A 13,791-nucleotide genomic window follows, 5' to 3' on the forward strand; every position below is an offset into this window, starting at 1 on the left:
GTTAGAGCAAGTTAGTTCGAATGGATACTGGAGAACCCCCTGATTGCAAAAGGATAGTCATGGGCTGCAGACCGTGGAAGTAAATACACTGTGTGTAATATTTTTCTCTCTTTTGGCTGAACTCAAGCTTCCTGTAGCTGAAAGCAGATGGCAGACAAAAAGCTTACAGTGTGGAAAGCCAGTTTTCTCTGTATGGAAAGAGCTGAGAGAATTGGGAGTGCCTTAACTTCTTATCTCTGCTAAGTAGTGATGCAGATAAAGGCCAGTAAGTGTCCTTTGGGTCTCATAGCATTCCAAAGCCCCAGATTACCTGAGTCAGACCAGGTCCTGTGTCAAAGTGCTCTCTGTGCTGAGGCACTAAGAATGACATTAAACAGTGATTTATAATTATTTAATTTTAGTGAGAAAGGTAGTGATGCTTTCTTTAAATATTGTTCCAAGAAGTTATTGTTAAAAGTGTGTGAACTATATTCATAACTATAACAGGTCATATCCATTAGGTCATACGCTAATAGGTCATATCTAGTCTTGTTTGTTTTGTTTCATAATTCAATTTTGTTTAAAAAAAGAAACAAAAAACATAACTGAATTGAAAGTCATGCCATATTCCATCTTTTTCTGTTACCCAAGCTAAGAGACAGCCATATCCAGGCACCACTGTTCAGTGACCTAAATTTCAGACCCAGTGCCAAGGAGGAAACAATCGTATTTAAAGGGCTTGCTTTGTACACATGATTGCCTGAGATTCTTTAGTTTAAATACTGGCACTGCCACCTGGGTACAGGCCAGGAAACCATAGATATATCACTTAGTCTCTCTAGACTTCACTTTTCTCATCTGTAAAGTGGCAATAATGATAATACCTACCTTACAGGTTGTTGTAAGGGTTAAAAAATAGTGTTACAGCACTTAATTTGCTTGTCCAATTACAGCCACAGCATTGATTGAGCGTTATCACTATTTGAAACCCAGTTTTGGCAAAAAAAAAAAAAATCTTAAGCAGAGTGGAGAGTTTAAAAACCATCTAGGGCATCTGCACAGTTCTTAGGTAGATCATGGACTTGTCCTTCGTCCCCTCCCTAGAATCTGGAGGAAACCATTTCCTCCAAATTCAGCATGTTCTCCTGCCCAAATCCTGGTTGGTGTCCAAAAAGAGAAGTGTTAAGACTCTTAATCCCGAGAGAGCACTGAAGTAGTTTCCCGTTATCTCTCTGCTCCTTTAAAAAATGACAACTGTTGATAGACAATTGGTGGAAGCAGTGCCGTTGGCAATCCAGAGTTCCCTGTGCTGGTTGCGAATCCTGCCCCCTTATCCTAAGTAATAATGAACATTAGATCATTTGCAAATACTGCGTTCCCTTCCTCAATCTTGAGTTTAGGTCATCTTCCTCAAGAAATCCTATTTCTTGAAACAGCTTAGATCCAGAAAAATTACTGATTGTCTGCTTTTGCCTCAAATCCTCCATCATGTTTTTCCTAGCTTTTCATTTAGATGACTTAGTTCACCAGGCAAGAAATGAACCCAGTGTTATAGATATTTTGCCTCTGAGTCTTGCACATTTTTAGTCTGCCATAAATGTTTCATCATAGAAAGACTTCATTTATATTTGCTAGCCACCAGTCAGTTCATAAAATAGCAAATATTCCTTCAAGATATTCAAATATTAGTGAATAAAACTGAATCGAACTCAAAGAAGCTGGTGCTTTTGTTGGCTCTGAATGCTCTGTCACCACTGAGGCAACCCATTTGGTTAAGAATGAATTTATTGGATGTACAAAGTTTTTCCCACATGTTGGACGAGAGAAACTTTCAAAAATGGATGTGACTGCCTTGACCGACATGCTCAAAGTTCACCCAAAATGATCTTCCAAAGGCAAGGGCACTAGCTATCTCCATGCCCCATCAGACAGGATCTTAAACTTTCTCAATAATGATCTTGCTGTCCCTTTCCCCATGACCACTTCTTGGTTGCAGGTCATGGGTATACAAATAGTAGTGTAGTTTTTATGACAGAATGAGAACCTTGGAGACATCATCCCACATACCCACTGAGATAGATAAAATTTCTGTTGTATTCATAAAAGCTTCTATAGGAGAATCAGCAATTAATTATGGTATTTAACAACCCTTACTGAGACGAATGTTTCCCTTGTACAAAACTTTAAATCCCCGTATGTTGGAGCTTAACCTCATTTCCTTGTGTTCTCTCCTAATGATCATGAGAGAAACCTCCACCCCAGCAATCCTATATTTTCTCCAGGTTTTCTTGATTAAATGACCAAGCAGGTAATCAGAGGCCTTGAACTCTTGATGTTGCAGCTGCTATGGCTAATTAAGTGGCAAAGAGCTGAATTCATAGATATGATTAATACTGTCAGGGTGCTTTATGGTTTTAATGTTCATAAATTATGACTGAACAATGAAATTTTTATGTGGGTTATAGGATTTTTCTTCTTCGGGATTAGAATTAACCAGTGTGTTCCCAATTGATTTTAGGTATAAACTAGAGGTGACTTCAGTAAATTCTATAGCTTAAGTATTTAGAGAATGACCTCAGAGAGAGGACATAATGCAGACCAAGCCACCATCCTAGTGCAATGCAAGCCCAGGGTTCTCTGGCTTGTCATTCTGAATGCAAATCAGGAGAGCCAACCAATTTCTAAAAGAATGGTCCTGGAGACCTTTGTTTCTGAAGCATAATTCCCCCAAATGATCTGACTAGGAGAGACTCTTTGCCAGCTAATAAACGTGTCAGGTTATGTTACAGAATACAGTAGTCACACTTTCTGTCCCTGAAATTCCAGTGTGACATTGACAAGATTTCCTTAAATGCATTTTCTTCTTGCTTGGAGTTAAGTGGCAGAGCCTTTGCTAATGGCCTTTCTCTAATCTCCTCATTTGTATTTCTATCCAGTCATTTCCCTGGGCTTTTGGACATAATGAGACCACAAAAGGTGGTACTTGCTGCCCAGTCTCTTAAATACCCCCTCTGCTGCCCTACTCAGTTAATGGTGAGATCTAGTGTTGCTTGACCTTGTGCACGTGAACCAGCCTCTCCTTCCTCCCTTTGAGCTCATCATCAGCCCGTGACCTGGTAACCAGTCACTCAGATGTTTTGATGGACTGTTAGTGAAGATGGAGAGCAAACTGGCAAGTGGCTCCAATTATGTTTATCATCACAAAGGGAGGGTGTTTGAAATCTCTCATTTTCAGAGTTTCGGAAAGACAGCCAATTCCTTTCTGCTCAAAAAGTACTGAGGCTGCTCCTGATTAGGCTGTCTGAATTCTCTCATTTTTACTCATCACAGTCACATCTGTTTGGGTTTCTCTCTCTCTCCTGGAGATGCCTCTTGAGAGCAGGTCCCTTCAGCTTCTTTACAGCTCATCTGAGGCCTGCCAAAAGAGATTGGCAGGGAACGATCAGCATTCTATGCTCTGATAACTCACATAACTCTCCCTTAAAAGAATGCTAAAACCTGGTTCTCAAGTGAAGCCATGAGGAATGGGGCCAAAGAGACTTCTGTATTTCTCTTTGGAATCCAATTTAGACTTTATGTTCTGGTAGGGTGGGAAGGGAAAGGGGACAGAAGTATGAGGAGGGGAAGATAAAAAGGTAGGAGGAACATATACAAAAGAATCATAGACTCCCAGAGCCAAAAAGACTTTAAGGAACGTCTCATTCAGAGGTTTTCAAATGTTTTGTTTTTAGCAGCGGACTCTTTTTATTTTTTTCATAAGAAATCATACAATGAGCCCCAGCATATAAAAGAGCGGAGGTGCTGCGGTTGAAACATGGTGAGGGAACTTATATCACCTCCATGTACTCTCAGGGCTCCGCAGAATACAATTTGAAAGTCACTGAGTCTAAAGATGGCTAAAGACTTTAAAGATCGGAAAACTGAAACTCCAGCAGGAGAAATGACATGCCCAAGCTTACACAGCCAGTTAGTGGCAGAGACTAAAGTGGATTAAAATGTATGCCTCCTGTCAGGCTAGAACTCTTTGTGAGTTGAGTTGGAGAAAGGAGCTAAGGATGCTTCTTTCCTTAACATGGTCCAGGACAGAACTTGGTGGACGGTGCAGTGGAGGGACGAAGTCTGGGAGAAGAAAAGGCAAGTGGACCACCCAGCATAGAGGAGTTGGGAGCCCTGGGGTTAAGCAGGGAGAATTGAAACTGTGAATCTAGAGGAGATCCCAGGAAGTTACATAGAAAAGGTACAGTGTGAACTGGTGGGAACTGAGCAAGACAAGAGAAAAAGGCACTTTGGAAATAAGCGTCAAAGGAAAGTTCTTTATTCTTCCTCCCATTAAAATGCCATACTACTGGTCTGGAGGGGCAGTAAGGCAGAAAGAAAAGGCAAAATATGCTTTTCTAGGGTAGGCTGCAATTCTTTCCTTTACTGCGCCTTCCTAAGATGAATGGGGTTTTGGCACAATTCTCCTTTGAGGATTTGAGAGTTATATTCACACTCTTCTCTGAGTTCGGAAGCACCTGAGAAATACATAAGAGAGTTAGGAATAGATCAAAATATTTGTTTAATTAATGGCTAAGATGATTGCACAATTTGATTTGGACCCAAAGTCAAAATGGCTTTCCTTCACTTTCCCCCTAGTTGCTCCCCCTCTAGTCACAGGTCTCTGTGAGTTCTCTTACTGGAGGAGAGAAGAGAATGCATGTGGTCTGTAGGCAGACAGATCACAGAGATTTAGAGACCCCTATCTCTAGCCTCACCAATCATGTGTCATTTCTTTTCTTGTCCATGGAGATGAAAGAAGACAGGGGGTGATATAAAAAGGCAGAAGTACATTTTATGGACTGACAGGAACATGTGGCAGGGAGAGAGTCGGGTTTCCCTATACCCCTCATCTTTCAAGATTAAACAATTATTAATTTGGAGAGAGAGGTTAGAGCAAGAAAGGTGTCTATAAACACCCATAGAATCATCCAGTTATCACCTTGGCCCAGGGGTTCCTTGAGGTCAGGGCATAGAGTTTAATTCTCTAATTTATTAAAAAAAAAAAAAGCTGAGGGTGGTGGATAGGGGTGAGTAACAGAGCTGATGTATTTACATGTTTGTGTTTCAACTTTGTAATGATGTGCCCCTCCTCATTATATATTCCAGAAGTCTTCTCCGCATCTATTTACCTCCAATACCCACCTCAGAGTGGCCATACACGTAACTGTCCAGGCATCCTGAAAATACTTTAGGAATGGTGTTTGCACAAGCAGTGAGTGCTTCCCGATGGAGAAGTGGAGGAAAGAGTGTGGGAAAGCCCTCCTCATTTTCTCAGTACCATCTCCTCATACTTCCCAAGTTCTCTCCCTTGCTTGAGTCAGAACTCCGTCCTTCTTTAGCTTTTTCACGTCTGCTTTGGTTCAGGGTCCTAAGAGAGAAGCAAGAAGAAAGAAAAAAAGGCCCTTGGGGTTGGTGCTCAGCAGAAGGTAAAAAGAGGCAGAGAGCAAGTAGAAACCTCTTAACTGTCCCTCCCACACCCCAGATATATGGCCCTGGTCAGAGCTTCTTCTGACCCCTCTTTTGGTTGGATTATTTCCCTTCATGGTACTTGGAATTTGAGTTGCATACATTCTGACCCAGGAAACATCCTCCTACCCTTCAGAATCAATATAAATCATTTGTCATTTATTTTCAACAAACATTTATTGGGCATCAACTATGTGACAGAAACTGTGCCGGGAGATGGGAATTTAGTGGTGACCAAGACCCAGTCCCGATTTTCAAGGCGTTCAAAGTCCAGTGGGAGCAGAGCAGGGTTCTCCCTCCATGAATTGAAGTCTGAATGTGGATACTTGCATTGCCTTGAGGTGCTAAAACTCTCTTCTACCTTGTCCTCCCTTTTCCTTTGGGAAAACCAAAAGCACAAACAAGTAGACTAACCTGCAGGGAATTTCAGACCAGTTGGCATCATTCTCCTGTAACTATCCATCTCAGCCCCTGCAACCTTCAGCCCAGGCTGCCTTTGCAGACGCGTGCTAGTGCTTCTGATAGGGCAGGAGACATTTCAAGATTGGGGAGAAGTGGAAGGGAGGGTGGCAGCAGCCTCCCCTGTGGAGCAGTGAAATCTACAGAAGGGTCAGGTCAGCTGTCAGCTCTGATGGGCTAAGACGCCTGAAAGAGTTTCCTAGTTGGGAGCTCAGGCAAGAAAAGAAGGGCTGGAGCCTGGGCATTTGGTTTTGCATCTACATCAATTCTGAAAATATCTGGAAGGGGGCAGAGGTCCAGTAAAGAGAGTGTGGTGGCAGCTCCAAGATAGAGCAGCCCTACTGTGGGGGGCTTCCTTTTGGGCATCAGAAATGCAGTAAAATAGTAAAACAATCGTGTCTCTTTGAAGGTGGAGATGTGGATGGGCCATTCTCTTTTGTTGCATTCTTGACCTCAGAACTCCTCCTTTCTTCTTCTCCAGATTAAAACATAGGGAAAGGACAGAAATTGTGACTAGAGCGAAGCGAGCAAAAAGACAGACTTGATTCCTGAATTGGAGGGAAGGGAGGCTGCTTGAGCTTGAGCAGAAAAAAAAAAAAAGTAGATTGGAGATGGGCCAGAGCTTAAAAAAAGAGGCTTGGCTCTGCATTTCCCAAATACTGCTTATGGTACACGACCCCAGCTCTCTGCTTGGATCCCAAACCCGAACGGAACGATGAGGGGCCGCAGAGGAAAAACGGGGTACTGAACGCACAAATTGGCATGAAATGAAAAGTCAGCAAAAACCACTGGGTGGCAGCGTGGTGTGCGGGCGCAGCTCTGCAGTGCCTGCTGCTACTGCTGCTGCCGCTGCCGCGGGGGCTGAACCCGTCTGGGAGCCCTGGCCTCTCTCCTGAATGGCTACAAGTGTCGCCATGCGAAATACCTCAGCTGGGGCCTCGGTGTGTGGGGATGTTGTGAGTCCCAGCCTGGGGCAGGGGGCTGGCGAACTTCCCAAGGGCTCCAGGCCGGGTGTAATCTGGCCAGCTAAGAGTCAAACACTAACGAAACACCCTACCCCGCCATTCCCCATCTCCAAGCAACCCCCAGGCTCCTCCAACCCAACCACCTCATCCCGGTACCTCCTCCATCGCTGTTTCCTCCCGAAGCTCCTTTAGGGAAGAGGAGGGGAGAAGGATTTGGGCGATGTGGCAGTGCCTAATTCCCTACAGGTGTTAGCCCAAGCGGTCCGCCGGGGACTTGGGGGGTGGGGCGGGTGGGGGCGGCAGGCGGCCGGGAGCCAGTGGGCTGGGCTCCGGGAGGGAGGGGCCGCCGGGGGAGGGGGCCTAGCGGAGGCCGTCGCGCTCTTCCGGAGGGTGCCTGCGGCGACTGAATTCCTGTGCTGAGACTGTGCCGCGCCCAGGGCAGCAGCAGCAGCAGCAGTAGCAGTAGCAGCAGCAGCAGCAGCAGCAGCAGCAGCAGCAGCAGCAGCACCAACAACAACAGCGAAGATGCGAGGCCATTACCTGTTTGATCCCTGTCGGAAAGCTGGCATGGGCCAACTTTTCCCGATTGTCAGGCCAAGAAGTTGCAAGGACTAGTCGGAGGCTCGGAGGGGCCAGGGCGAGGGCGCGCTCCCCGCGCGCTTCCTCCTTCCCTCCTCCCTCCTGCCGCCCGCGCTCGCGGCCTGCCTCCGCCCGCGCTCTCTCCCTCTGCCCGCCTCCCTCCTCGGCCCCCTCCGCGCGGCACAGGGCGGGGGGTGCCGCGAAACTCCGACCCGAGCCGCTTGGACTCGCACAGTGTCCTCGGGGCGCAGGGGCCGAGCGCACGCAGTAGCGCAGCTCTGCCTCCGCCTGCCAGTCTCGCCCGCAATCCGGCCCGCGGCTGTGGCGTCGGCTCGGACCCTGGCAGCCAGCAGCCCGCGCGGGAGCCGGACCACCGCCGGAGGAGCTCAGACGGCATGCTGAGCCCCCTCCTCGGCTGAAGCCCGAGTGCGGAGAAGCCCGGGCGAGCGCAGGCTAAGGAGACGAAGGCGGCGAAGGCGCGAGACCAAGCGGGCGAGCCCGGAGGAGCGGGAGGAGGAGGCGAAGCCAGAGAGGGGCAGCAAAAGAAGTGGTGGTGGTGGGCGTCGTGGCCATGGCGGCGGCTATCGCCAGCTCGCTCATCCGTCAGAAGAGACAAGCCCGCGAGCGCGAGAAATCCAACGCCTGCAAGTGTGTCAGCAGCCCCAGCAAAGGCAAGACCAGCTGCGACAAAAACAAGTTAAACGTCTTTTCCCGGGTCAAACTCTTTGGCTCCAAGAAGAGGCGCAGAAGGAGACCAGGTCGGAAGGGGCTCTTGGCTGTCTTTTTTGTTTTTTGTTTTTTTTTCATACTTTACGAGCGCGGAGGGGCTGGAGGGCGTGTATATGTAAGCGTAGGTGAGTTTGTCGGTGGCCCATCTTGCGCGAATGTGGCCACCTAGCTGGTGTGCGTGCGTGGGCAGAGATTGCTTTCTCGCCTCCTTCGTAACAGTAACAGGCTTGCTGCATTGCAACTGCTGTGGGACAGGCGCAGAGCCTGGGGCCGTACCCTGCCCAGGAGGCGCGCCCTCAGCTTCAGACATGCCACATGTGTGCATGCCCCTAGGCCCCTGGCAGGCGTGACCCAGACATGGCTGTCGTGTGTGTGTGGCGTGGAAATTGCAGGCGTGGCGCTGGGCAGACACCATGCCCCCCCCCCCCCCCCAGGAGAACCTGGGGAATCCCTTCCTTGCCTTTATGTCTGCAAGTCTGACCCTTCCCTGCCAGCTTCCACCCCTAGGGACGTGGACTTGCGCTATCCAGGCATTCTGTTTCTTTGATCACTTTTAAGCTTATTGGGACAGGCTTGACTTGTGGTGCAGCTTTGAAATATTTGTTGGAGAGGGGGGAGTGGATTCCTAGAATCTTATGGCAAAGAGCTTCGTGATGTGGTCCGACTAGTAAAACTGTGGTTACTTGCTACTAAAATGCAAGATTGAAGAGAGAACTTAAACTCATAGCCAGGGTCCTTTTGAACCTATTTGGTGGTAAGAGTAACGAGATATTCCGGTGCAAGAGGAAATTCGCACAGCTCTAGGTGTCAGGTTGCGTCAAGGTAGACCTTCATGCGAACATGCGGCTTATTTGGCCATTCTTGACCAAGTGAATCCTTCACGCTGTTTTCTTACTTTTAACTGGATAAGTATTATAGAATTTCAGACTTATTCATCATCTGTTATTTCTCTGTTTATGTGTTCTACGCACCCTGGAATGAAAATGCAAACATACATTTTCTGTTTGCTCAAAGTTTTTAAGGCATTAGCTGTAAATTAGACCTGTTTTAAAAAGGCTTAAGCATTTGCAAAGTGTGAGTATGTGGTCCAAATAATCACATAAATATTATTTCAATGCAGGTATCTGTGTTAAATAAAAGCGAATTTTGGATAACACAGCTGTTACTGGTAAATTAGGTACTTTATTAATCTATGGTGATTCATAATTGAAAAACATTTTAATTAAGACCATATTTTGGATAATTATATTTCTGATATTAAATTAGAAAATACGTATGAACTAATTTTCTTTCATCTTCACCAACAAAACCCTGCTCTTTTTGCACCCATTTCCCTATTGATAATTAATATGATAGGGTGTGGTAATGGTTGTTTTATTCTCTCCTCCCCCCTTCTCTCTATCACTGCTCAATTTTCTAAATATGTGTCTTTTGATGGGATTCCAGGTTACTTATGCCCTTTCAACCTTCTTAGAATGGAGGGGACTATTTATTTCAAATTTCAGTGATTCTTAGGGAAATCTTTACTAGTGTGTTTTTGGTCCCTGGTTGGCAAACCACTCTAAATTATCTTTGCATTTCTCCTTTTCCTTCCACATGAAAAGTGGCACATTGTTAAGAGGCAGAATATGCCATTTGCCAACCCATTCCGAATGCTCAATGAGATAGACTGCCACTCTGTAAGCCAAAGGACACGCTCTCAGAAACTGTAGCTGATGTCAGAGCTTTAGGGACTTTACCAGTGTTACCAGGTAGAAATCAAATGTTTTTTCAGTTTGGAGATTTATTCTACAACTTGGAGTTTCTTTCAGAGGATTCTTTAAAAGTATAGTTTGACTTTTTTCCACTAAAATTTGTAAAGAAAATTAGAATTTTGATTTTTGAGTCTTTTCAACTACTTATGCACAACTTATCAATTGATCGAAACCGTTGTTCTCTTTGCAGAGCCTCAGCTTAAGGGTATAGTTACCAAACTATACAGTCGACAAGGCTACCACTTGCAGCTGCAGGCAGATGGAACCATTGATGGCACAAAAGACGAGGACAGCACTTACAGTAAGTGACTGCAAAATAAATAGTATATCCCAGCGTGTTGTTGACATTGTGTTTTCTTTCTCTATATTTTAAAATAAACCACTCTTGCTGAATCCTGCAGTGAATGCAAAATAGAGTTGTACTATATCATCCTGTTTATGCACGTTAACCTAAATGAAGTGGAACATGGAAATAGCTAAAATAGTGAACTATAGCAAATACTGTTGACACCATCTGAAGAACAATCCAAATGTCATCTCCATGGTAATCTGGATAGATTTATGGCTGTCCTTTGGATTTTATTACTTTTTTCCCACAGAAAATTTACTCACCCACACACTGATCCTGAAATAGCACGTTATCTCTACTCTTAAGAACCCATCTCATCCCAAGAGAGAGGAGTGGTTTCAGGTCATGAGAAATCATCATTACAAGCTTTCACTTCTGCTCCCCCCTCCACACATACTGATAACTCTGAGACTAATTGGGATTTTAACATTGAGATACCTCGACAGGTGGGTAAAGCTATTTCTTTTAGTGCTTTATTTTTAGCCATGGTTTAAGTAAAGACCAAATTGGAGACCATAATGGTGAACCTAAAATGGAAATATGTCAAAATAAAGTCAGTTTTATTTCTAGTTATTGAAGTAAGGTGATTCCAAGATGTTCCACAACCTTTTATTACACATGCTTTATGTATTTGGAGTAATAAAAACATAAACTCACAAAGAGTGAAACCCTCTCTTCAGTGATAATAATTGGTGTTTTCTTGCAAGTTACGGATTTCTGCAGACCTATGAAATGTTCCAGGAGGCTAAAACACCTCGTTCTCACAATTCATTCTCTATTTTCGCTAATTTATATTGCATTTTCTCTCAGATTTTGATGATTTTCCAGAAATATTACCATTGTCAGCTAAGACAGCAGTGAAGGAAAGCCGGTGTGGATACTAACAAGTCCTCTGCAGCATTTATAGAGATGCTTGGCTATAGACAGCGAAGTTGGAGACAAGGGTCCCAATGTTAAGTGTTAAAGAGTTTCACACCTTTTAAGAATGCTTCCTGGACTGATGGCCAGGCTATGACTTCAAGAGGAAGTCACCTTTAATTACCCTTGAAGAAAACTCTGTTGGCACCTAGGATGGAAAACATTCATACTAAATGGTTCTTCACTGTTTTGTAACGTGCTGTGTTGCTGTTGTGATATTCAGTTTCTACAATGAGTGTCCTAGATGTTCTTTTATGCCTGCTCTTCTATTTGAAAACATTAGTCAAATGTAAGTAGAGGGTTTTGCTGTAATTATGTAACAGACATTAGTACATGATGATCAATAATAAAACATTCCCATAAGTCGTATGTACAAATCGGTGTTTGAGAAGGAATTAGGGGGTATAATCTGCTCTGTTTTCCAAAGTACCTCAGCAGAATGGATCCTTTGGGTATTGGAAGGAGGGTCATGATTAGCTGCTAAGGATCCGCACCCAGTCAACTTTTCGCCCATCTATTTTTAACATCTTCTCCAGATCGAAATCAGAGAAAAAATTGAGTCCAGCGTTCACATGTGTTTCCTGAAAAGGAAAAATTTTTAAAAAATTAGACAATTCATTTGCTGTGCTTTATAAACAGTGATATGCAAAATGCATCAAGATCACACTGTATGTAGTCATTTTAGGATCTACACATAGATACACATACATATAAAGATACAGCCACACACATGTACACACACCTATACGTATGCAAATCAAGGCTCCATTTCTGACTATGGAGCTTTAAAATCATGTCAGCTTTTACTCTTCATTTCCTACATATGTGTAGCTTCTGCCTTTGGTTTTCTTATAATTCTGACTGATATGCATGGCATTTCTATGTACTAATGATATTGTAAGACCTTTAAAGAGCATAGCCAGAATCTGTGTTTAGGCAGAATGAAGTGATGAGAGGTAAGTCAACCAACTGTAAGTATTACCATAGCACGAAGCATAAAAATGAAAAGTATCTGAAAAGAAATAGCAGGTCTGTGGGTCGTGACTCAACTCCTAATGTCAGGTGTGTCCAGAGGCGAGGGAGCAAGCCTATCTTCCCAGTCGAGGATATGGTAGGGCATAAGTCATCAGGAAATAAGAATGTTTAGTGATGAACATGATCATTAAAATGGAAGTCTAGCCATCCAAATGTATTCTTTTTCTGTTTTCTACAGACAAGCAATTTCCTTGGCATTAATTAATTAATTATTTGAAATGAGTGGAACACGAATACAAGTTTTTTTTCATCTATCATGCTTTCATTTATGTAGTATTTCCTTAATATGTACTCTTGTTGTTCATATTTTTTATTTTTATTAATTTTTAGTGCTTTTCATTGTATTTTTCTCATTTAGTTCAATTTGATTGATTTTACGATATTTTAATTCTGACATGGTAAGCAAGATCATGATAAAACAAATCAGTCCACATTTACCCAGATACATCTATTTCTAAAAACATATGTTTGATAGTGTGCATTTAAGCTGACCTTAGGTAGATTTATTACAATGGTAAATGTCAGTCCCATAAAATCTCACTGTGAGCAAGTCAGCCATTGTAAATTAAGTATTTCCCCCTGAAAACGAAAAGATGGTAGACATTTCATAACAGCAGTTTTATTGTATCTGCTTTGGGTGCAGTGAGGGCTGTTTTAATAGAATAGACAACTTTCCCTTCAAACCCACAGTAGTGTTACCAGTGCAACGTCTCAAGTCTTTCCACTCTCCATTAAGATATGCTTTTATTAATTACTCCCTTTGAGAAATTGACCTTAGCCAAACTGATGAAGAAGGTTGGACTCAGGGTCATATTCAGCAAAAGTTGAGTATCAACTATGTGCACATCTCTGAGAAAATGGTCCCTTCAAAGTAGAAGGAGTTTGTTTTTATGTAGACACAACAGAGAACAAACAAGAAACAAAGGCCCTTTTATTTATTAAAAAGCTTCTTCAGGGACTGACCCCATGGCTGAGTGGTTAAGTTCGCACGCTCCGCTGCAGGCGGCCCAGTGTTTCGTCAGTTCGAATCCTGGGCACGGACACGGCACTGCTCATCAAACCACGCTGAGGCAGCGTCCCACATGCCACAACTGGAAGGACCCACAACTAAGAATATGCATCTGTGTACCAGGGGGCGTTGGGGAGAAAAAGGAAAAAAATAATAAAATCTTTAAAAAAAAAAAAAAGCTTCTTCAAGACTTTGACAGAAATGGAAGAAGAGATTTTAGGCATTTAATGAATTTGTTTTAGATACACAAATGAAAGAAACTGTTTTCTTTTCACGTTTAGAATATTTTCATTCTAATCAAAATAATATCTTAAGTCCATGAAGAAGTACTCCAGATTTAGAGAAACAAAGTCATATGGGAAAATATTGCTTCTGTGCAAGCTCACCCCTGATATAATGTCTTTGCATTTGTATCTGGAAAGACTGTGACTTTAGACAGACTTGAACGAACCCAACTTATGACGTATCTCGAATGTCTAAAGAAGAGCAAAGACTGGGTACTATGACCAA

At 43.6% G+C, this 13,791-nt stretch overlaps 1 protein-coding gene and 1 long non-coding RNA gene across 7 annotated transcripts in view; one reads left to right on the forward strand and one right to left on the reverse strand.

The window, feature by feature from the left end:
- FGF13 (fibroblast growth factor 13) overlaps positions 1–13,791 on the forward strand; it is a 488,384-nt gene that overhangs the window by 413,077 nt on the left and 61,516 nt on the right. For 5 of the 6 annotated variants that reach the window (XM_046672533.1, XM_046672532.1, XM_046672531.1 and 2 more), the window contains one exon: positions 10,161–10,271. In XM_046672533.1, the coding sequence (XP_046528489.1) occupies positions 10,161–10,271 (111 nt within the window). Of the gene's footprint in view, positions 1–7,646; positions 8,246–10,160; positions 10,272–13,791 lie in introns of those variants that run through there. The other variant, XM_046672535.1, reaches the window with a different exon arrangement.
- LOC124245279 (uncharacterized) lies at positions 4,298–7,528 on the reverse strand. The gene is made up of 3 exons (XR_006890258.1): positions 7,449–7,528; positions 5,161–5,386; positions 4,298–4,493 (listed from the first exon to the last, which is right to left on the reverse strand). It is a non-coding gene; the product is annotated as an uncharacterized LOC124245279 (long non-coding RNA).

The sequence above is a fragment of the Equus quagga genome, chromosome 10 (genome assembly GCF_021613505.1).
Source record: "Equus quagga isolate Etosha38 chromosome 10, UCLA_HA_Equagga_1.0, whole genome shotgun sequence".
Classification (NCBI taxonomy): Eukaryota; Metazoa; Chordata; class Mammalia; order Perissodactyla; family Equidae; genus Equus; species Equus quagga.